General features: G+C 51.4%; 1 protein-coding gene across 3 annotated transcripts in view; it reads right to left on the bottom strand.

The window, feature by feature from the left end:
- The window catches only part of PELP1 (proline, glutamate and leucine rich protein 1), a 314,814-nt gene that overhangs the window by 161,906 nt on the left and 128,393 nt on the right, over positions 1-24,515 (bottom strand). For all 3 annotated transcript variants that reach the window (XM_086945906.1, XM_086945907.1, XM_086945905.1), the window contains exon 10: positions 9,288-9,376. In XM_086945906.1, coding sequence (XP_086802032.1) covers positions 9,288-9,376 — 89 coding nt within the window. The remainder of the gene's footprint in view (positions 1-9,287; positions 9,377-24,515) is intronic.

Genomic DNA, 24,515 nt, shown 5'->3' with positions numbered 1-24,515 from the left:
GTGGGTGCAAAGTACATCATTTCCTCCCCAATTGGAGCCAGATTACGGATGAGCCTTGGGTTTTGGAGACAGTGCAAGGGTTCAGACTGAAGTTCTACTAATCTCCATGCCAACACACAAACTTTCTTCCTAATTTTGTTCCAACAAGAGGCGCATTTTGTTGATGCAGAGATCCTAGAGCTTTTGCGCAAAGAGGCAATCATGGTGACTCAGCCTAATTCCAGAGGATTTGTCAGTACAGTGTTTCTATTGCCGAAGAGATGGGGTGGTTACAGATTGGTCCTCAATCAAACAGCTCAATACATGGTTGGTCTATCGTCACTTCAAACTGGAAGGCATTCACTTATTGAGGGACCCCCTTCACGAAAATGATTGGTTAGTCAGACTCTACTTAAGAGACGCATATCTCACGATTCGTATTCCTATTTTTCCACGCACAGGCTTTCTCCAATTCTGCAAGGGGAATATGGGGGGGGGGGATCACTAGTATGAGTTTTCTGCCTATACTTTTGGGCTTTCTATGGCCCCTTTGTGCTTCACAAAACTGTTGAGCTGGTTGAAAAATCCCTCAGACTCAGAGGGGTGACATTGAAAATTTATCTGGCAGATCAGATCATTATGGACCAAGATCGGGAGGTGGTTATGCTTCATCTAAACTGGACAATTCAATTTCTACATGACCTGAGGTTCATCATCAATGCCCTGAAATAGTGTTGGATTCTTTCGCAGTCCATGGCCTTTCTGGGTTTCATATAGATTCTGTATAGGCCCTTCTCAGGCTCCAGACTCAAAAAGATTTTGTCAATCAAGAAGGAGCCTTAGATGGCCTCTTTGAGAGTACTAGCCAGGATTGTGGGGATTTGGAGTATTCTATTTAGACGATTTCCCCATTTCCCTCTACTACAAAGCCGTTCAATGCCTGAAAATATTCCATCTGAGTTGGGGGTTTTTCATACTCTGAGCAGGTCTCCCTATCGGAGGAAGCCAGAGTAGAGATGACTTTGTGGCTACAGCACATGGATGCTTGGAACGGCAAATCCATATTGGGCAGTGTTTTGGACGTCATAATTGAACCAGAAACAGATGGGGCTGGGGAGACAGATGGGGAACAATCTCCACAGGAGAATGGTGGTCAACTATAGATCACCTGTCTGAAAATCCTGGCTGGATCGTTCGCAATCAAGAGGTTATTCCCCTTACAAATCCCAAAATTGTATTCTCCTGCGGATGGACAAGGTCTTTGCAGTGCGATACGTCACCAAATTGGGGGGGGGAACCCGATTCCAACACCTAGGGGAGACTGCCAAGGATTTTGCCATTTTTGTCTCCAACGCAAAATTTCACAGATAGTGGAGTACATCCAGGGAAAGGCGAACGTGGTAGCAGATTGGAACTCACGGTTCCTGGGGACTTGAGGGATTGGAGGTTACACCCCAGAGTTTTCCATCTACTCAACCACCAATGGGGCCCGGGTGTAGCGGATATCTTTGCCTCCCATATGAACTAGCAGCTTCGGATATTCTTCATTTACAGGCCAGAACCCCTTGCAGTGAGCTTGGATGCTTTCCTCCGGAACTGCCAGTGGAGCATCCATTATGCTTTTTTCCCGTTCATGATTCGGAGGGTCATTTCGAAGATGAGATGACAAGGGGCGGAGCCAGTTCTTGTAACACCCTGTTTGAGAGGTCAGCTCTGGTTCCCTTTGCTGTTGGAAATGTCCAGTCAGACTCAGATAATGTTTCCAACCTTCCCGGACCTTCTCACCGCCCTCACGCTCTGATTCTGTCAGGCGAATTAGTGTTGATGGCCTGGACAGTATCAGAAGACACTGGCAAATGGCGGGACTTTTTTTTTTTATTACTTTATTGATTTTCAAGCAGTCAAAATTACACTTAATAGAACCCACAATCGCCCTTTTGCCTCCCATCGGATCCCTTCCCTTCCGTAAATCCACAATCTCAGCGTAACAGAAGCTGATAACGAATGCCTTTGAGATACGTGTCCAACAGTGATGCCTGAGGCTGTAGTCTTTCAGTAGGCAATGTGCAGGTCTTCCTAAAAACAAGAACTGCCAACTATCCCCCTTCCCACCACCCACGGCCCAACTCCTCCTCCCGCCCTCCCTGGAACCGGTGTACCATGTTAAAAGCCAGTGCGCATTGAGCATGGAAGTGGAGGCTGGACAGGTTCAGGTGGAGGACCGTCCCCTGCTGCTGCGACAGAAGGTCCTCCTGAAGAGGCAGACGAATCGGGGGATCGACAGACATGCTGAGTAGCTCGGGATACCAGTATCTTCGTGCCCAGTCGGGAGCCACAAGGATGACCTGGGCCTGGTCGCACTTGATCTTCTTCAGCACTCTGGGCAGAAGTGGTATAGGCGGAAAGGCATACAACAGACCGCAGCTCCACTCGCGACGAAAAGCGTCTCCGAGCGAGTGCCGCCTTGGAAATTACAATGCGCAGAACTGATGACATTGCGCGTTCTCTTCTGTGGCGAATAGATCTAACCAAGGCTCTCCCCACTCCTGAAAGAGGCCTTGCGCCACGTCCGAGTTCAGATGCCATTCGTGATCCATCATGCACAGTCCGCTGAGTTAGTCTGCCCTGGCGTTCAGAGAACCTGCCAGGTGTTGAACCACCAGGGTCACGCCCTGATGTTCCAGTCACTGCCAAAGGCGCAGAGCCTCCTGGCATAGGGTCCACGACCCCACCGCCCTGTTTGTTGCAGTAACACATGGCGGTGGTGTTGTCCGTTAACACCTGCACCGTACTCCCCCAGACAGAGGGGAGGAATGCCTTCAGTGCAAGACTAATCGCCCGCAGCTCCAGAAGGTTGATGTGGAGCCGGGACTCCGCCGGAGACCAGAGGCCTCTGATCTCCGCCTCTCCCATGTGGCCCCCCCCAACCTTGGAGGGATGCGTCCGTCACAACTACGTGTTCCGGTTGGGGTAGAGAGAGGGATCTGCCGCTGACCCAATCGCGGTCCGTGAGCCACCACTGCAGCTGTGTCGCAGTGCCCTCAGAGATCAGGACATGGTCGGACAGGTTGCCTTGATGCTGGGCCCACTGAAACTTCAGGTCCCACTGCAGAGCCCGCATCCGCCACCTGGTGTGATGCACCAGAAGGATGCAGGAGGCAATCAGCCCCAGAAGTCGCAGCGTCTACCTGACCGAGACCCGGGATAAAGGCTGAAAGATCGGAATCAGAGCCTGAATATCCCGAACCCGCTGTTCAGGAGGATAAACCCGAAACTGCGCAGAGTCGAGAACCACTCCGATGAAGAGGAGCTTTAGAGGGACACAGGTGTGACTTTGGCACATTGATGGAAAACCCCAGCTGGTGCAGGAGGTCGGCCGTAGTCTGGAGGTGGCTGACGACTGTCTGGGGCGAGCCCGCTTTCAACAACCAGTCGTCGAGGTAGGGGAAGACTGAAACCCCTAACCTGCGCAGATGAGCTGCGACCACCGACATCACCTTCGTGAACACCTGTGGGGCGCTGGTAAGGCCGAAGGGGAGCACAGTAAACTGAAAGTGCTTGTGGCCTACCGTGAACCGCAGGTAGCGCCGGTGGGCCGGCAGGACGGGTATGTGGAAATAAGCGTCCTGCAAGTCCAATGCTACCATCCAGTCTCCCGGGTCCAGGGCAGCTAAGACCTGAGCCAGTGTCAGCATCTTGAAAAACTCCTTCCGGAGGAAGCCGTTGACGTTCCGAAGGTCCAAGATAGGACGTAGGCCCCCTTTGCCCTTCTTGGGTACCAGAAAGTAGTGGGAGTAACAACCACACCCTATTTCTGGCCCAGGAACGCGCTCTGTGGCCCCCTTGGCAAAGAGGGCAGTAACGTCCTTTTGTATAAGTTTCAAGTGATCCCCCGACACGCGGTAGTACTGCGGTGGCATGGCTGGAGGGGTCACCCATCTGTCCGATGTGACAGTGCGCCAGTGGAGGAGGTGATGGCGAACCCTGCCCCCCACTGGCGTCACATGGGCCTGAAAGCTCTGACTAGGAGGGTTTTGAGGCGGATGCTGCAGGGGCAGGTGTGGACTGGCCCCGCCGTGTTCCCTGACCGCCGCCACGGCGGTTTCCACGTACGCCACCGCGCTGGATGGTAGTCTGCGGCCCGTGGCTGGCAGAACGTGTGGAGGTGCCCCTTCCTTGGACACAAAAGGAGCGAAAGGCAGCCGTTTGCTGGTCGCGGGCCGAGAGGCCCAAGGACTTGGCCGTAGCCCTGGAGTCCTTAAAGCGCTCAAGCGCATTGTCTGCCTTGTCGCCAAAAAGGCGACGGCCATCAAACGGCATGTCCATAAGGGTGTTTTGGACATCAGCCGAAAAGTTGGTGGACCTCAACCAGGCGTGGCGACGAATCGCCAACGTTGTTGCCATCGCTCTGCCCAGTGAGTCTGTGGTGACAGACCGCAACCCCAAACTCAGGGAGGTGAATACCTTTTTTCCGTATTGCTCATACCTCTAGGATTCCCGATCGGGGGGAGCCGTCGGGAATGCGGTCTGGGTGTTACAGGCCTGGATGACCAGGCTCTCGGGGGTGGGGTGGGTGGACAGGAAGCAAGGGTTGCCCGGAGCCGAGCGGTGGCGTCTGGCCACATTCCCATCTACAGGCTGACCTGTAGCGGGCTTGGACCAAGTGTCCAGAAGAACGTCAGACAAGGCCTCATTAAACGGCAGCAGAGGCTCGGCCTGCGGTTTAAGGGCCTCTGTGAGGAGGTTAGTCCTCACGGCCGCAACGGGGATCTCCAGGCCCAAGGCCTTGGCCGCCAGCAGCACACTATAGGCAGCCTCCTCCTCCGTAGCCACAGTAGGAGGGGAGACAAAACCAGTGTCTGGCGAGGTGGCTAGACCACTGGCCTCCCCTAGCTCACCTGTCCAGTCCTGATAAGACTGGCACTCCTGTGCCAGAGGGTCCTCAGACCCCTCCCAATCCCCCTCGCCACCCATCTCCTGAAACTCAGGGCCAAAGGATGGGGCCAGGTCATAGAACCAGAAATCTCCCACCGGCGCCGGACCCGAATCGAGGGTGGGATCGGGGACGGCGCCGCCCGGAGGCGACACCCTGGGGGCTGGCGTCGGCGAGGTCGTAAGGTCGACCGGCGACGACCCGGATCCGGAACCGGATCCTGCGGGGGCCTGCGGCGCCGGGACCGTAGTCGCCGGCGGCGTCGGGACTGAAGCACCCGACGGCGTCGGGGCCGAAGCACCCGACCCGCTGGGGCCCCCAGTCGGGCCGCTGGGCCCGAAGGCACCGCGGAGCCCGACGGAGGAGTGAGCGACCTCATGGCCGTGAGGAAGGCCTCGATCTCCTCAGACGTCTCGTTCTGCCCAGGGGCCGACTGGTATGGAGCAGGCCGTGACGCCTGCGGCTCCGGTGGAGCCGTGAGGGCGGTGTCGTATCACGCGAGCGTCGGGGGGGGGGGGGGGGGGGAGTCCGAAGAGCGATGAGGTCTCTTCAACTTCTTGTGTCCCTTACCTGAGGATTTCGAGCCGAAGACCGCTGACGACTCCCGGAGCTATGATGGCTCCGACCCCACGACCGGTCCCTCGACCTCCTTTTGGACTGGGACCTCGAGCGGCGCGGGGCCGACTGCCGGAGCTCGAGTCGCTTGTGGGACCGCTCCCGTCTAGCTTTGGACGTCAGGGCCCGTCAGTCGGAGCAGGTCTTGTCGTCGTGGTCGAGGCCCAGACAGTGAAGACACCGGCGATGGGGGTCGGTAACCGACATCAGTCAGTCCCAGTCGACGCAAGGTTTGAACCCGGGCATCCCTACCGGCACCGTAGGAGTCGGTAGACTTCGAAAAAGGATAAAAAATGATCAAAAAAGTTGTGTCAAAAATTGACTAAGAGTACCAATTTTTCCAGATCGAAGCTTGCTGGCGCAGAAAAAAAAAAAAAAGAACTGACGACAGCTCGCGAGGGCGGCGTCTAAGTACTCCAGCGACGTCATCCCGGCGCCAACGACGCAGACGACAGTCGCGGAGCTGCAGACAACGCCTACCGGGGTACTGCTACGCAAAAGTTTCCGGATCCAGTCTGACGTCCGGGGATATTCTAAGGTAAGGAATCTAATACTAACCTGTTTCTTTCAGATTACTCCTTACAATAAATCCCCACTGATTTCAGTGTGGGAGGTATTGTACTCAGAGTGCACCTAAAAGGTTCCCCCTGAAAACCTACCAACTCTAGTGTGGTCTCTGACCGGCTGCAGGTAGCCAGTCACCACCAGACACGTTTCTGGACCTCTGAGTAGAGAGCCAGAAACAAATCGCACCCTGGGCAGAGGTGTCATACATCCTACCTAGGACGAGCCAGTGCTTGAAGCGGGAAGATTTAAAGGCCTACTGCCTTTGCAATGCGACCCGCAGCCTCTGCTGCTAGTAGCAGATGGATGCCCTTGGTTTACACTCCCACTTGGGCGGCAAAAACAGCAGGAATAATTCAAAAAGAATAGGAGGTGTGCCTTCCTCTGCCAACCCCACCCCCAATGTGGGGGAGGCGATGTGAAGCACAACTTTCAGTCCCTGTCATCTTGAAGATAGGGAGTTCGCTACAATCAGGGCTAGGTCTAAACCCTCTTGCACAGAAGGGTGGTATAATAGAGGGTGTAGTCACCCATGAAATGTGACCATTGGCCCTACCTGCTACTCCTCTAAAACGCCTCTTAAATTTTGTATTTAGGTAGCTCCTCCGGACCTAGGAACTAGATCTGCGACAGCCAAAGAAGAAAGAAGACAACCCTGTAGAGAATACTGAATAAGACGACTGTCTTGGTCCCAGCCCTACTGGCCTGTCTCCAGGTAATGCGAGCCTGCAACCCATTGTGAAGCCAGCGACTTCTGAAACCCCTGGGAGGTCTGCTGCTTTCGAGAAAGACTCCAATCTCCTGCGGACAGCGGACCTGTCCTAAAGAGACCTACTCCAAGGACTCTGGATCCCGGTGGATCTGCGTCTCCAGCCCACTCTGCACCCGACGCCCAAGCAGCTCACCTGTGCAGTGAAGTCTCCCCGGCGATCCTGAACTCATGTCCAGCGTTAGTTGACCTATCCTGCCCTCAACGACGGTGCCTGCAGTGTGAATCCAGAGGCTCCCCCTGACCGCGACCCGCAAGAAGACTCAGACATCGAAAGGCACCCCTGCACCGAAAGCCTCTGGCCTTTGGTGAGCTGAACAGACGGTGCCCCTACGACACCCTACATCCCAACTTACCCCAGCTGCGTTTGGTCTTCCTTCTGCAACCTCCGGTGCCATGCCTGCAGCCTACTTGCCACAAGACGAATCCTTACTGTAAAGCAGTGGTTGCCGGACATCAAATTTTCAACTGGCCACCCTTGTGCCGCCAGTGGAGTATGTTTGGTGCTGCTTTATGGCCCTCCCCTTGTGCTCGACTGAACCCCAAAATCTTGGCCCCGGCAACTGAACTACTTACCTGCAAGCAGAGTGGCTCCAGGCACCCCCTGTCTCCACTGAAAAGCATTGGGTTAAACTCCGATTTTGACCTCTGCACCCAGCAGAAGACCATCAGTTGAATAATCCACGAGGCTGAGTGGTGATCGATGATGGACGTTACCAGAGTATTCCAGATCATTGGTGGTTACTAACGTTATGGTTCAGTTAAAGCCATATGTCTAAAAAGGATAAAAAAAAGAAAAAGGAAGGACAATGGGGACAGCAGATATTATATGCCTTCCTTAGCCCTGATTGGTGGATGAAGTTATTATGGCATGGGATAGTTCATGAGAAATTAAGTTTTGTAGTTCACTTTAATGTTTACTGGAAGCGGATTAGCGGTTTTGTTTTTTGTAGTAGAGTAAGAGAAAGCAAAACGAAATAGCCATACAATTATTTATTCCTGCAAACAGAGAATGGACTGCAGGCCTAGATCCTCCAATTATCAATGAAATAGGAAGTACTGCTAATTGCAAACTGGTAAACCACATAGAAGCAGGCTGTGTTTGATTCACTAAAGTTTTTTACATTGCATCTATTACCAACCTGCAGCTTTGCATAAATGGAAATAAAGCGCAGACTTATGTTGCAATCATTGCCAAGACGAAGAAGAAATAATCTACCATTTCGCGTGGGAATGCTGTGAAATATACAAATATACAAATCCTGGGAATAAGTGATAAGCACATTACAAAAAAAAAAAAAGCACGGACCTATCTATACAGTTGACCCTGGTGGTTGCTCTGTTGGGATGGATAAAAACAATACCATGTGCCAAAATAAAGTATACTGCTCTGGCTTTGTGACTTGCTAAGCATTTGGTTGCCCAGTAATAGGGAGGAGGTTGCACCCAGATGTAGAAAGCAAGGTTCACGGAATTCACTTCTTGCAATGAACAACTAGACATATATGAAGAACTCTTTCCAGAAGCTTCACGTCCAAAAGATTTATGGGCCCCTTGCAAACAAGGGGATTAAAGTTATGTGACCAATGTACATCAAACTGGACACTTTTACATTGTTTTTTTGTCAATTTATTGTAAACTGGAAACAAAAACAAAAAAACATGAATCTTTAGGATTTCACAGTCGTGCTTACAGAATCTGCCTTAACATGGACTCTGATCTCGCCACCAAGACCCACACTGTCAGGAAGGCGCAAGAGGCTAAGAAGTCAGGTGGAGAGGCCCCAATTAGCTTTTTACCATCAAGCAGGTGGGTCTGGAGAGCTACAGAGGTCAACATGAAAATGCACGCTGCCTCAGTGGAGGTCCTTTAAGGAAAAGCCACTTCAATTAATATCAAACTGGTTATGTTTCCATGACTGCACATGAGCAGAAGAGGAAAAGCACAGGCGGTAAAACTTCATTATCTTAATTTGGATAAACAAACCCGATATCAAATGCTGCTCTTCAAAGGGTGAACCTGTAGGAACACTGATAAAAAGGAAGATCGCTTGTCAGGTAAATGCAACTATGCACAAAGAGAATCAAAACTGGGAAAAAAGTAAAACAGATGAAACAGTATATGTTCAACAAACAGATGTAGCTATTGTAGCTCTGCTGGAAAGGTTTAACAGGAAGCTGGCGGAGGAGTGGGAATCCTTTGCAATCCTCCCAGATGTCGCTGTAGGAGGGGGCAGCGAACTAACAAAGTAGCATATGTGTCCAGGACAGTCATTTGAGGTTAACTGTGGCTCAGATAAGGTAAGCAACCCTTTGAACATGTTTGGTGCTCAATTAATGTAATTGCACTGTGGGCAAGCGCAAAGAGTGGGTATTTTTTGTACTTCAATTCCAGCCCTACTAATGGAACACAAGAGAAATTACTCACGCCAGGATGAGAGCAGAAAGGATGTCTAAAACCGCCATGTGAATCGTAGGCAAGAGAAGCATCTTCAGGGGCCCATCGCCAAGCCAGCTCTGAACACAAAAACAAAAAATATACAGTTAGTTTGGTCATCATGACTTTCATTTACCAAACTAAAGCAGGCTGCTTTACTACAGTTCATTGGAAAATAAAATGCACTACAAGACATCAGGTAGCTAAACATACGCCCAAATCAGAAATGCAACTATATACCCATTGTACCAGGCTGATATACAACCATAAAGAAATACTATCTCACTGAAAGACCAGGGCTACAGCGAACAGATACGTTTTCACACTAAAAAGTAGCAAAAGGATATTATGAAGGGTAGTCAAAGTCAAATTTGTGCATTTGGAATGTGTAAATGGATGCAAAATGATTATTTGTAGAGGTGATATTGCTCAGAATGAAATAGTAGTACAATCAGCCCGAGGGGAGTGGTGCAACTTTATTTTATATCCTGAAATGCACCAAAGGTGGAGGCAAATCCACAAGCAGGTGTTTACGTTTGGACTTGAATTTCCAGGGATCCAATGATCACTTTGTCTACTAAAGATGAAGGCTACAAAGACTCAACACAAGTTTTGCAGTACAGACATCATATTTCAGTCAAATTGACTTACTCAATATTATGGGGGAGGATTTGCAGGTGCACAAACCACTCCAAAGTCTCTACTCACTGGCCAATTAGGAGGAAAAAACTATTCTGCACATGTGGGGAGGAAGTCAAACAGACTGATTTACTCCCCAACCACTTTATGCATAAACCAAAGCCAAAGCACGAAAACCCACCGAGATTTTGGACAAAATAAGAAAAGGTACACTTAACAGCAAAAAGGAATTAGGGCTATGTAAAAGAAAACTTAAACAAACCTCTTTGCCCAGAACTCACCCTGCACATAACTTGTGCAACTACGAAATGGAGGATCCATGTTACAGCAACAGATCTATATCCTTCCATCTATGCCCATCTAAACAAAAAGAGAATTCATCATGGTCCCCAACACCTTATTAAGGACAGCTCAAATTTGGCAAACTGAAACACTTCCTAAATCCAAGAAGTACACACAAATATTAGTTTAGTTTTTTTTTACTTTATCAGATTTGAAAACACACTATGACATAGGTACAGCCATATACTACAAAGTACACATACCCTTAGAGGCACACTGTAATTAAAAGAAAAGCTGGTATAAACCAACCTTTTGCCAATAACATTACTTAACATTCATAACACCGAGCAAAAGTATAACAAAAACCAAACAACTTCACTGCAAATAGCCCAATGGTCATGCTACCAAGTCGGAAGAAACAGCCCAAACTACACCCTTACTGTTTGGAAACCAAGAAAACAATGCGCTTACATGTCCCATTCCCTACCGACTCTGGGGACAAAAGACACCTTTCAGATATTGAAGAACAGAGATTGCATAACCCCCTCTGTAGTGTTGTCACACATTCATAATACCATAAGCTCATCACCTCAAACTCAATGAGTAGCACAGTTTAATCAACCTTATAAACCCTGTGCATTATTCACACTTACAGAAAAGTCAAAACTCACAATGTGTTAATAAGCCAAAGAACTCTTGCAACAAATCCATGCACAAACAGCTCTCACTATCCTAAATACTGAGCATTCCTTTTCACAAGGGAACCCTGTCGACTGGAGTCAAAACTGCCTGAGTCCACTAAAAGCAAAACAGCCAACTGCCTAACTCAAGAATGAAACTCATGACACCAAACATCTTAAGGACTACATACACAATAACAGATTTATCCTAGGAAATGTACTTTAGCTTCACCAAAATGAAAGCAGAAGTAAAAGTCAAACCTGTCTGTCTCGCACCCCAAATAATGTAACTATTATTTTTTAAATCGCTTACAAACAGAATCGCCAACAAAAGAAGCATTAGTCTATATAGTCACTATTTCACAGAGCCCTAATACTAAACTTCTTTCCCAGGATGAATAAAAATCATCTTGTAAGGTAACTGATCCACTTACTGACCTTATCCAACCTAAATCCTATAAAATGCTCTCTAGGTCACTTAAGGAATCAACCCTGATCGATTAGCAGATTGTCTGGAACATTATTTTGGAAAACTTAATATGCTATACCCTTATTGTCAGGAAACACACAGCCAATACAGGTAGAAAGCCTCTGTCCCACCAAGGGAAGAATAGCTAAGGAGCAAGGACAGATGTCCTCATCTTGAAAAAACTGTTTATCAAGCCATGGGGTGTCCCCGTCAATACAAAAACATGTAGAGTGCGATTGCTGCCACATGGTCATTAGGGTACTGGAGCAGTAAAGTGTAAGATTGGTGTGATGTATTAATTTGTGAAAGTGGTGAGGGTGTACCGAGGTCCGGAGCACGAGAGGGACGGGGGCACCCGCCGCCATGTTCTGGCGTATATCACCTTACAGCAGAGGCTCGCCCTCAGATATTGGTCTCTAGAGGAGCAGACGTTTAGGCTCTGCTTGAATCGATCGCAACGTCGAGCGGGGGTGCGGCACATGTACGCACCCGAGATACCGCTGGGGATGGTGACGGCGCTCCCCCACGGCGGCGATTGGTCGCGATTACAGTTGTGGGAGGATGCAGGGCTGCAAATGCTGGGTGACCTATACGAAGATGGGGCGTTAATCCCATACCAAACCTTGCAAGATCGATTTGACCCTCCGAGGGGGGACTATTTGATGCATGCTGCTGTGACCAGAGCTATGCAGGCGCACTGGGGGGGAAGGGCTTCTGGAGCCCGCTATGTCCATGGCTTGCCAATATACTATTATGTCAGCTGATACTTATAAAGCGGTAACGTGCCTTTACTCTAGAATGCTGCGCAAAACTTTGCAGCCCTTAACGGCATTGAAAGCTAAATGGGAATTAGATCTTCAGACAGAGATCCCTGACACCACTTGGGCGCAAATAGTGAGGCGGGCAAGGAAGAGCACGAGGAACGCACGCTCCAGTTGATACAATTTTTGGTCCTCCATAGAGCCTACCTCACACCAGGCAGAACGCGGCATGCCCCAGATGTAATACGGCAGGTGCGGACCTGGGCCATATGCTATGGGACTGCCCTCACCTACGGGACTACTGGCGGGAGATTGGCGAGATATTAAACAAAGTAACGGACAGGGATTTACAATACAACAAGGCTATCAGCATATTGCATTGGTTTCCTCACACGCCCAAGAATAGGATTACGATACGAGACAAAGGCCTGCCGTACTCAATGTTGTTCCCAGCAAAGTTACGGATTGTGGCCGATGGCAAAGCATGGTTTTTTGACAAGCCTGAGGTCGCACGGGACTGGCTGGATGGATGGAGACAGGTGGGCCAACCCCAACGTCCGCACAGAGATCGACCGCGCAATCGTGACAACAGACAGGTGACTCCGCCGACCAGTCATCCTGCGAGCCAGGAGGATGCAGTGAGATTGGACTCTGATCTGGAACGGGACCCGCTTGACTTCGGGCAACCGACCCTGGAATAGGGGGGACTCTCTCTGCTCCAGGACGAATGCAATATAAGGGGACCTGCAGCTGGTGAGGCTGAGTAGGGGGGTACTAGCCGGTGCCTGTAGGGGACTCACCAACCCCACGAGCAAGTAAGATCCATCCACTCAGGATCCCCCACAGACCCATGCCCTCACCACATCTTCAACAAAGCAGATTCCATCATAGCACCACACCTCCAAGACGTCATCAACTGCTCCCTCAACTCCGCCACCTTCCCGGAAAGCTGGAAACACGCCGAACTTAGCGCCCTTCTGAAAAAACCCACAGCAGACCCCACCGAACTCAAAAACTACTGCCTCATCTCGCTCCTTCCATTCCCAGCCAAAGTCATCGAGAAAGCTGTCAACAACCAGCTCGCCGCCTTCCTCGAAACCAAAAAATCCCTCGACCCCTCACAGTCCGGCTTCCGAGCCAAACACAGCACGGAGACCGCCCTCATCGCAGCAACAGACGACATTCGAACTCTACTGGACAATGGAGACACAGTCGCCCTCATCCTCCTTGACCTCTCCGCAGCCTTCGACACAGTCTGCCATAGCACCCTTCTACAGCGCCTCAGAAACATCGGAATCCAAGGAAAAGCATTGGAATGGATCACCTCGTACCTCACCGGAAGAACACAGAGTCCGCCTCCCACCATTCAAGTCAGAGGCCACGGAAGTTATCTGCGGCGTACCACAAGGATCCTCACTCAGCCCCACCCTCTTCAACGTATACATGAGCCCCCTCGCGGCCATCGCACGCCAACACAACCTCAACATCATCTCCTACGCTGACGACACTCAACTGATCCTCTCACTCACCAAAGACCCTAATACCGCCAAAACCAACCTACATGAAGGAATGAAAGAAGTAGCCGAGTGGATGAAGCATAGCCGTCTGAAACTGAACTCAGACAAAACAGAAGTCCTTATCTTAGGTACCTCCCCATCCGCCTGGGATGACTCTTGGTGGCCAGAGGCCCTTGGAAAAGCACCCATCCCGACGGACCACGCACGGAACCTGGGCGTCATCCTGGACTCCTCACTCTTGATGACCAGACAGGTCAACGCCGTCTCTTCATCTTGCTTCAACATTCTTCGCATGCTCAAAAAAACATTTCGCTGGATCCCCACCGAAACCAGAAAAACGGTCACCCATGCACTGATTACAAGCCGCCTGGACTACGGAAACACCCTTTACGCCGGTACCACCACAAAACTCCAGATAAAAACTCCAACGCATCCAGAACGCATCAGCCAGACTCATACTAGACATCCCGCGTAAAGACCACATCTCCAGTCACCTGAAAAACCTCCACTGGCTCCCCGTCAATAAGACACAAAGAACTTTACGAACTTGGACCCGATTGCCTCAACACACGACTTTCCTTCTACACCCCCCCCCCCGCCAGCTACGATCCTCCATCCAAGCCCTCGCCACCGTACCTCGCATCAACAAAACCACCATGGGAGGTAGATCCTTCTCCTACCTAGCAGCTAAAACCTGGAACTCACTCCCCACTCACCTTCGTCTCACTCAGAACCACCTAGCATTCAGAAAGCAACTTAAAACTTGGATATTCGACAAGTAATTCCCCACCCTCCTTCAAGCGCCTTGAGACCCTCTGGGTATGTAGCGCGCTATATAAATCTTTGACTTGACTTGACTAATTGGGGAAACAGAGCACTCTGCCAAGTTGGGGAAGCGGGCGGGGAAAGGTCCGTGGAGGAGGGGAGCAGGGAGGGGGATGGGGGGGGGGGTTATAATGTTCAAGTTCTTGTTGATTGTCATCATTTATGCACCAAACTACACTAGCACGCCACTTGCCACGGGGTTCCAGAGCACCAACACACGAAGCGGCATGTGCTCTGCACTAGACTATCGAACACCCACATCACTGTTAGCACGACCCAATGGCCCAGCAACTACAAGCGATACCCGCCGAGGGGCCCCGTAATACAACGGAAGTGCCTCCCCTGCGCCTGCTCACTTGGAACGTTAGAGGCTTAGGGGATAAAATTAAGAGAGGGCTGGTTATACAGGCCGTCAAACGCCAGAATCCTGACTTTTTTACTGATTCAAGAATCACACCTCACTGGGAAGACATGTAAAGCACTGGATAGACGTGGGTATACAATGGCAGTACATGCAGAATTTACAACGGGCTCCAGGGGGACTGGGATACTCATGAAAAAAACATCACCTTTCTTAGTGGAACATCGTACGGCGGACGACCAGGGTCGGTTCGCAGCGCTCCATGGCCAATGGGAGGGAAGGCCTCTCAATGTGGTCTCAGTGTACATCCCACCAGCGCTCCACTCCACGGCACTACCAGCCCTAGGCAAGTTCCTCCTGGAACTCCCGGAGGGGGACACGATTATAGGGGGGGATTTTAATGCAATAGCGGACCCCACGTTAGACACCTTTCCCATACGAACTCACCTGCGGAGTGCTACTGCACTCCCTGGCTTCTTAGAGGCCATGGGACTTACAGACGTGTGGCGTCAGCTAAACCCGGCGGCGGCCCAATACACGTACTACTCCGCCACACACAATAGCCTTTCACGAATAGACTACTTTTTGTTTCTGGGAGTCGGTATGGGAGCGGTGGATAAATTAGAAATCCTGCCCAGAGGCGTGTCGGATCACTCGCCTATCTCCCTGTTGCTCACCACTAGAGAAAGGAAGTGCGCTAGAATATACCCTTTGTACCCAAATTATTTAAAAATCCCCAAGGTCAGGAAGAAACTAAAATTGGCTACCACACAGTACTTTAAGGAAAATAGTGGGACAGTGTCCTCACCGTCGGTCCTCTGGGAGGCTTACAAAGCGGTCCTCCGGGGGGAGGCGATCGCAGCGATAACGGGGCACAAAAGGGACTCAAGACGCGAACTCACAGACCTAGAGCTGGCACTTCACCGCGCACATACCGCTCACATGTCGGACCCCACCCCTGAATTGACGCACCTGCTACACCTCCGCCAACAGCAATATCAGGCTCACCTCAAAACGACTGTTAAGGGCTATATCGCAAATACAGCACATAGAATATATGACGTGGGTGACAAGGCCGGGAAAATGCTGGCATGGTTGGATAGGAGAGGGGAACAGCCAGAGGTATACAGAGACTCTACACTCACGACGATCAACTGCAGACACACCCTGAGCACATAGTACGCACTCTGGCACGTCACTTCCAGGAAACCTACACCCAGGACAGAGTAGTCACTGCACAGACAGCGGCAGCCTCCCTCGAACACATTAACATCCCGATACTCTCGCAGGAAGCACAGCAGGAACTAGAAACTGATCTGTCAGAGGAAGAGATTCAACTGGCGATACAGGCGCTACAATCTGGCAAGGCCTTGGGTCCCAACGGGCTACCCGTGAAATGGTACAAGGCAATGGCCTCGACACTAAGTAGACCACTGCTAGATATGTATACTGACAGCCTCGAGAAGGCAGAATTGCCGCTTGATCAACGTGGCCATTCCTAAGCCAAACAAGCCGCCGACTGCCTGCACCTCGTATCGCCCTATCTCCCTACTGAACGTAGAAGCCAAGATCCTGGCGAAGCTCCTGGCCTGCCGCCTAACAACATTTACACACACTGATACACCCTGATCAGTCGGGCTTTATGCCTCACAGGAGTACAGCCCTGAATCGAAGAAGGGTCCATGGGGTGCTGGCACGTGCACACCTCTCCGAACAAGCGGTGATCCTCTCACTGGATGCCAAAATGGCATTTGATCTTGTAGAATGGGAATATTTGTTCGCAGTGCTTGCACGCATGGGCTTTGGTCCGAAGTATATTGCATGGGTGAGACTTTTGTATACGTCACCAGTAGCACAAGTTGTAGCGAACGGCCACATTTCGCCATCATTCCCACTGGGACGGGGGACCAGGCAGGGATGTCCATTATCCCCCCTGCTCTTTGCTCTAGTGCTGGAGCCCCTTGCGATCCTGCTTCGAACAACACCGCTGTTTCGGGGTATTAAATGGGAGGAGGGGTGGGAAGATAAGGTCTCCCTGTACGCCGACGATATGCTCCTCTACATGGTTGACCCTGACACCGGGATTCCTGCCTTACTGCATCTCTGTAACACCCACGGGCAATCATCAGGTTACACTCTGAACTGGTCCAAGTCCGTAGTGTACGTCCTCCATGGCCCAGACCCGCTGTTGCAAGAGGATTGCCCTCTGGCACAGACGACCACCTCCTTTAAATACTTGGGTATTATAATCACGGGCAACGCCGCAGATTTTTTTGAACAAAATTTGAAGCCACCTCTAGATCACCTGCGTGCGGACGTCAAGCACTGGGCGACCTTGCCCTTGACTCTCCTTGGGCGAGCAGCCCTGTATAAAATGATGGCGCTCCCGAGGTTCCTTTATGTGCTGGAAAATACCCCGTATATGGTACCGCCACAATACTTCAAACAAGTAACGGCCCTAGACAAAAATCTGCTCTGGAGCAATGGCCAGGTGCGTATCGCACATGACAAACTGGTGAAAAGTTGGTGTGAGGGGGGGATTGCGCTACCGAATGTGCAACTATACTACTGGGCAGCCCAACTCAAAATTATCAACCAGTGGATCCACAACCCTCGTACGGACCCAGCTTACAGGGCAGACTGGTCGCAATTGGGGACGGACTGCATGCTCTCTGTTTTGTACAACAAATCGCAAGTTAAAACACTGTTGGGCCCAACACAGCATACAGCAGCCCTGTGGCATATGGCACAGACACGGATGGGATGGAAGAGGAAGATCACCAGGATGACGCCACTGTGGGATGCGAAATCACTGGGTAACCTTGGGTCCTGCAAAGGGTTTGCACAGTGGGACTGCATAGGGATCTCCACGGTGGGAGACCTGTGGGATAAGGGCACGGTTGTTGCGCTTTCCCACCTTCAACACTATGGTCTGGGCCCCACCGAGACGTTCAGGTATATACAAATACGTCATGCACTGCTCCAAGCGATCCCGGCAAACACCGTCCTGCCGGAATCATCACCACTGGAGGACAGACTGTTAACAGACTTTACAAAACAAGACAGAACCTCTGATCAAACCTATATGTTTTTTTCTCAATGAGACTTTTCATACATTGCTTTGAAAAGGATGCTAGATATCTGACAGAGACATTTGATTTATTCAAAAATATTATTTTTATTTATCATTATATTTCTTTTTTTGTTAATTTTTCTGGTAATAAATACATTTGAATGTGTATATACAAAGTTAACACTTTCTACAACTCATTTTAGATAACATTTTGACATGAGTTGTAGAAAGTGTTAACTTTGTATATACACATTCAAATGTATTTATTACCAGAAAAATTAACAAAAAAAGAAATATAATGATAAATAAAAATAATATTTTTCAGATCAGAGGTTCTGTCTTGTTTTGTATTTTTCCTCCCTCCTCTGGACCTAAAATTAAAAAATTGGGAGAACTCTTCTACTTATCTTTTGTTAACAGACTTTATACAACAAAGTGCGACCTCCCTCACATATAAAAGGCTAATAAATAACCTGGATGACCCTACGTGTCGACTTAAGGAGAAGTGGGTGGAGGAAATAGGCGAATTAGATGAATCAGAATGGAATGCAGCGCTTGCCTCCCCAAGAGAAATGGGTATTTCGGCAAAATTCAGATTGGTGCAACTCAAAATTTTGCACCGCACTTACTACACTAGAACACTACTACATAGGATACAGAGGGCAACACACCCCTTCTGTTTGATGGGCTGCGGGGAGGAGGGAACGCTGTTCCACACACTTTGGGATTGCCCTAAGATTCAAGAATTCTGGAAACAGGTTATGCGCACTGTCTCCCAAACACTCAAAATTTCCATCCTGCCTGAACCCCGTAAATGTCTACTGAACGTCTGGGACCCCAATGACTTGGATAGATACGGGTTGACATGGGCCACTTTAGCGGTCACAGTGGCTAAGCGAGACATTGCGCAAAAATGGGGGGCCCCGGACCTGCCTACAGCAGCCAGATGGACTAGAAATATGGACCTGTTGATGGTGATGGAAAGGGCGGTATATGTGCTCAGGGCTTGCCCCCGTAAATGGAACAAGGTCTGGACACCGTGGAATACATACAGGGGGGACATCTGCGAACCCTTGCCAGAAGAAGGAGACCTAGATTCCGAAGACGAGGATGAGTAGGGGGATGGACGGGAGGGTTGCTGGGTGCCTGTCTAAGACACACTAATGCACAGTTGTAGCTCTGTCTGGGACCAGGTGGAGTGGCCAGGAGGGGTGCTGTTGATTAGCTAAGAATGGTTGTAACACACCGGACAATGATGACAATGGTTAAGTTTACTTTTCTTTGTTCTGAATAATATACTCCATATGTTTCTAATTGTACTATGGGGGTACGGGGGATACACCATACATAATGTAAGACGGTATGCTGAACTTCATCACTTGTATTAAATTAGCGGATAGGTACCGATCACGTCGAGATTTGAATAACATTCGCATGCGTTGGACTGTACACTGTATGCATTGCCCTACCGTAACATATCTCCGTGATGAATGTTATTGTTTTTGGACTACGATATAGTGTGTGCACCTTATGCCTTCATATTAATAAAGATTTATAAAAAAAAAAAAATGAATAGGATTACGAGTAAATTTATAGATATGGGCCTGATCCTGGCCAAGAGGGAAGTAACGAGGAATTGGAAATCGAGGAGGGGTCGCACGCACGGGCGATGGGTTAATGAGTTTCTGAAATGGGCGGCGACCGAAAGTACGCTCAGGTATCAGCTGGCTCGCCGCAAGTCCGGCGACAGGGCACTGGAGGCGGCAGCGGCGTGGGAGACGTTGGTGCAGGCCTTGCGAGACAGCACTTTGGAGGAGGAGGGACCTTCCGACTTAGGTGCTGACTGTAGGAAGGTGGATACCTGACTATGGTTGCACCCCAACTTTTTGCCTGGTGTTTTGCTGGTTTTCCGACTTAGTTGGCCTGGGACCCTGCCAATCAGGACCCCAGGCCTACTGCTCTCTCTGTAAAATAGATTCCATGTACCTTAGGTACATTACCAATTGGGACTGGGCCACCTTATCAGACCCTGTAACTCAGGGCATAGGTGTACCCAGGGCCTACCAGGGGCTGCAGCATGCATTATGCCACCCCTGGCTGGCCATCTAAATCTGACACAACTGGCTGCACGACAGCTGGGGCAAGGTGGTGTAATCACCCTTTGCTTTAGATATAGTATACCTATATCTAACCCTAAAATGGACACACAGATTCCTATCAGTCACTCCTATGGCAGGCCTTGACAATCCTGAAGGCAGAGTGCTTGGAATCGCGTGAGATGGTGCTCTGGCATGAGCTGAGCCCGTTTGCAGCTTGCGGAACCAAGTCCTAATAGCTGTTCCATGATAACGCATACCATATACTCTTAAGTGCATTATAATCCTCGCGGTTAAATGCTATCTTTGGTATCGCTTTATCAAAACATGTCGAGTAAGGTGTCATACGAATTGGAATACTAACCCCTCGCCAATTCTGGCGACGGGGTTAGCATTCCACCCTTCTAGAGGGACACGACATGTATGGAACTGTGAACCCCGGTTAAAGTTAACTCAAGCCTCAGCATCACAAAATGGATGCTGCCACCACAGACACAAGTCTGACCCCCTGCAGCTGGGAGTCCTTCCAGTGAGGGGAGCTTGGACAAAGGGTTTCCTGTCAAGGGCGGTGCTAGCACCATCCCAGACAGGGTTTTGTGTATCCTGGGTAGGCAGGGCTTTACAGGAAGGTGACTGCAAGTGGCACCCCGGTGCTCACTACGCATCTGCCGGCTAGAACCAGTTCCAGGGGCACACCAGCCCCTGAGCTGGGGAAAGTCCGGCATGGGAGAGGGGTGTAACCACCCCCCTTCCTGGTCCCACCCCTAGGGCAGGACCTAGTCGCGTACCCACCCCTTTCTTTAGGATAAAGGCAGGAGCGGGGACCCTTCCAAATTAGATCATCTTTGAATCAAGACACTACTTTCTACGAAAGGAACTCTCGACTTCTTCTCAAGATTCCTCCCTTGTCAGGAGGAGCCAAGATGGCGACCGGAGCAGACGCTTGAACGCCCGGCTCCGTCGGCCCTTGGCCTCGGACTATTATCCTGATTCCTATCCTCGTCGATTCTCGAGGTGAAACGTGTGCGACGACGCGCTGTCCACACCGCCGCTTCCCCGAAGTCTCAGCCCGCCCGGATGCCGGAGTTCTTGGTGTTTTTGTTCTCCGCCCTGGACCCCTGCTCCGTTGTTGCCTCTGACGGCCCCCTGGAAGCTCCACAGTCACCGGACCCGCTAGCGCCAACCCGAGCCGCGCGGTCCCGACCTCACCTCACACCACGGATTGTCGCCAGCTGAGCCTGGGGGGGGACGGCCAGACACCTCCTGCACCCTGCGCCTGAAGGGGCTGGGGCTGTAAGGTAAGCCCCGGTGCAGCGGGTCTCCTGCCCCGATTTGTGGACCGTGTTGTGGGAGGCTGCCGACCCCCTTCTTCTATTGCCTAGTCAGCTGCAAAGAGGACCCGAGGGAAGGGAGGCGACTGTTGGCTATCCCTGTTGCGGCGCAGTCCTGAGGGGAACTGATTCCTTGTTACGACCCCCCCCCCCTGGCCATTGTACCGTTCGGCGGTAAAACATGGTGTTGTTTGCCTGCTCGCGGCTGGGGGGTGATACTCCGGTCTTGCCCACTGCCTGCTTCGCCCTCCCTCCACCAGACACCAGCTCCACTGTGCCTTCCCTGATTGCTGCCGATGTGGGGGTGCAGCTTCCGCTGACATGCGGCTCCGTTCTGGCTGCCCTACGGGACTTTCGTCTACAAATGTGTGCTGGCTTGAAGGCGCTGTGTGAGCAGTTTGACTCTATGCTGTCGGCTGCGGGTCGTGAGCACTCCGACTGTCATCAACACGGCGTGGGTCTGCCAGTGCTTTTGTCCTCTTGCGGGGACGCAACGACTGTGTGTGATCGTGCTGCACTGGTGCCTGCAACTGGATTTCCCGGCACCCAGGATCAATTGCTCTCCAGCTCAACAGCGGATACTTTGTATCCCCGTTCATTGCTGCCTGCTTCATTGTTGCCTACCTCACCGCGTCTGCAAGAGTATCCAGCTGGGCAACACCTAACATCCTCGATGAGTCGTTCACGGTGGCCTACTGCCTCCTTTCTGTGGAACTCCTGTACTTTACATGCCATGGATGGACTTTATGTGGTGGACGAAGGGACCTCTGCAGCTGGTCGGTGGCCATTTTGTGATCCTTCTTCACCATCTTCTCCCCAGCGGCCATATTGTCTTTGTCTGTACGGGATGCGGGGCTTTCATGTAGGGGCTGGCTTAATCTCAAGCCCGCGATCGGGCCAGGGCTAGACTGATTTTTACCGCCATGGTTTCACGGATGGGCTGAACTGGGACTGGAACTGTATGTATATGCTGTGTGCACTCGTCGCGATCTGTCTTCCTTCATTTAAAATGCTGTGACAATTCATTTCCACACGACCGTTTCTGGTGTAGTGGGTTCTCAGTGTGTGGAAGTCATAGACGGCCGAGGGTTTAGGGCGCTCTGATGATACGTAGGCTCCTCCCCACTTTCTTCTTTTTGGGAGTTTAGATTAGAATAGTTCTATTCTTTTCTCACCCCCTTTATCATATGTGTAACGTTTTCTTATCTTTCTTTACTCTATTCTTACTCTCTCTCTTGTCTATATTTCGGGTTTATTGGGCGACAGGCACTATGCTGGGGGGGGGGCAGGCCGTAGCCTCCGCATTGGTGTAGGGTGGGGGGGTAATTTACTGTTTCTAATTAGTTCTATGGGCCTTTTTAGGGCTCGCCTGTTGTGCGCAGCACAGCTGGCAAGCTATATAGGGGCTTATCCAGTCTTTATCCACACCACCACTGGCTGGCGATTCCTTGCAGTGCATGAAGCGCGTGCACAATGCCACCAGCCGCCTGCCTGCCTGCCTCGCATTCCCACATCAAAGGCAGCCCTCCCAGCGCATTTCTCACCCCCTAATTATTCACGGCCGGAGGCCGTATCTACTTTTAAAACGTGCACACCCCTCACCCCCCAGTCACTTCATCCGCGCCCACTTCACACGTGCTCTGCAGGTCATAAACAGGACCATCTGCTCCACTCCCAGCACTGCATGACCATCTTCAAAGCAAGCTTGTAACACGAGCTGCCCTCAGACGTTCCAAGACACACACTTTTAATGCTTCTGAGGTCGATAACATGAGCCCCGTTGCATTGACACACACTGCCCTCACACACACAAGTTACTGTCACACACACACCCTCAACCCCTCACCCTCCCTCACCCTCACCCTCACTCACCCTCAACACCTCACCCTCACTCACCCTCAACCCCTCACTCACCCTCACTCTCACTCATCCTCACTCACCCTCAACCCCTCACCCTCACTCACCCTCAACCCCTCACCCTCAACCCCTCACCCTCAACCCCTCACCCTCACTCACCCTCGACCCCTCCCCCTCGACCCCTCCCCCTCGACCCCTCCCCCTCAACCCCTCACCCTCCCTCACTCACCCTCACTCACCCTCACCCCCTCACTCACCCTCACTCACCCTCAACCCCTCACCCTCAACCCCTCACCCTCAACCCCTCACCCTCAACCCCTCACCCTCAACCCCTCACCCTCACTCTCACTCACCCTCACCCTCACTCACCCTCAACCCCTCACCCTCACTCACCCTCACCCTCACTCACCCTCACCCCCTCACTCACCCTCACTCACCCTCAACCCCTCACCCTCAACCCCTCACCCTCAACCCCTCACCCTCAACCCCTCACCCTCAACCCCTCACCCTCACTCTCACTCACCCTCACCCTCACTCACCCTCAACCCCTCACCCTCACTCACCCTCACCCTCACTCACCCTCAACCCCTCACCCTCACTCACCCTCAACCCCTCACCCTCAACCCCTCACCCTCACCCTCACTCACCCTCACTCACCCTCACTCACCCTCACTCACCCTCAACCCCTCACCCTCACTCACCCTCAACCCCTCACCCTCAACCCCTCACCCTCAACCCCTCACCCTCAACCCCTCACTCACCCTCACTCTCTCTCACCCTCAACCCCTCACCCTCACTCACCCTCACCCCCTCACCCTCACTCACCCTCACTCACCCTCAACCCCTCACCCTCACTCACCCTCACTCACCCTCACCCCCTCACTCACCCTCACCCCCTCACTCACCCTCACCCCCTCACTCACCCTCACCCCCTCACTCACCCTCAACCCCTCACCCTCACCCTCACTCACCCTCACTCACCCTCAACCCCTCACCCTCAACCCCTCACCCTCAACCCCTCACCCTCACTCTCACTCACCCTCACCCTCACTCACCCTCAACCCCTCACCCTCACTCACCCTCAACCCCTCACCCTCAACCCCTCACCCTCAACCTCACTCTCACTCACCCTCACTCACCCTCACTCACCCTCACTCACCCTCAACCCCTCACCCTCAACCCCTCACCCTCAACCCCTCACCCTCAACCCCTCACTCACCCTCACTCTCTCTCACCCTCAACCCCTCACCCTCACTCACCCTCACCCCCTCACCCTCACTCACCCTCAACCCCTCACCCTCACTCACCCTCACTCACCCTCACCCCCT

The sequence above is a fragment of the Lissotriton vulgaris genome, chromosome 12, assembly GCF_964263255.1.
Source record: "Lissotriton vulgaris chromosome 12, aLisVul1.2, whole genome shotgun sequence".
NCBI classification, from domain to species: Eukaryota; Metazoa; Chordata; class Amphibia; order Caudata; family Salamandridae; genus Lissotriton; species Lissotriton vulgaris.
The sequence above is the reverse complement of the archived record's forward strand: the minus strand, read 5'-3'. Positions and strand labels throughout refer to the sequence as shown.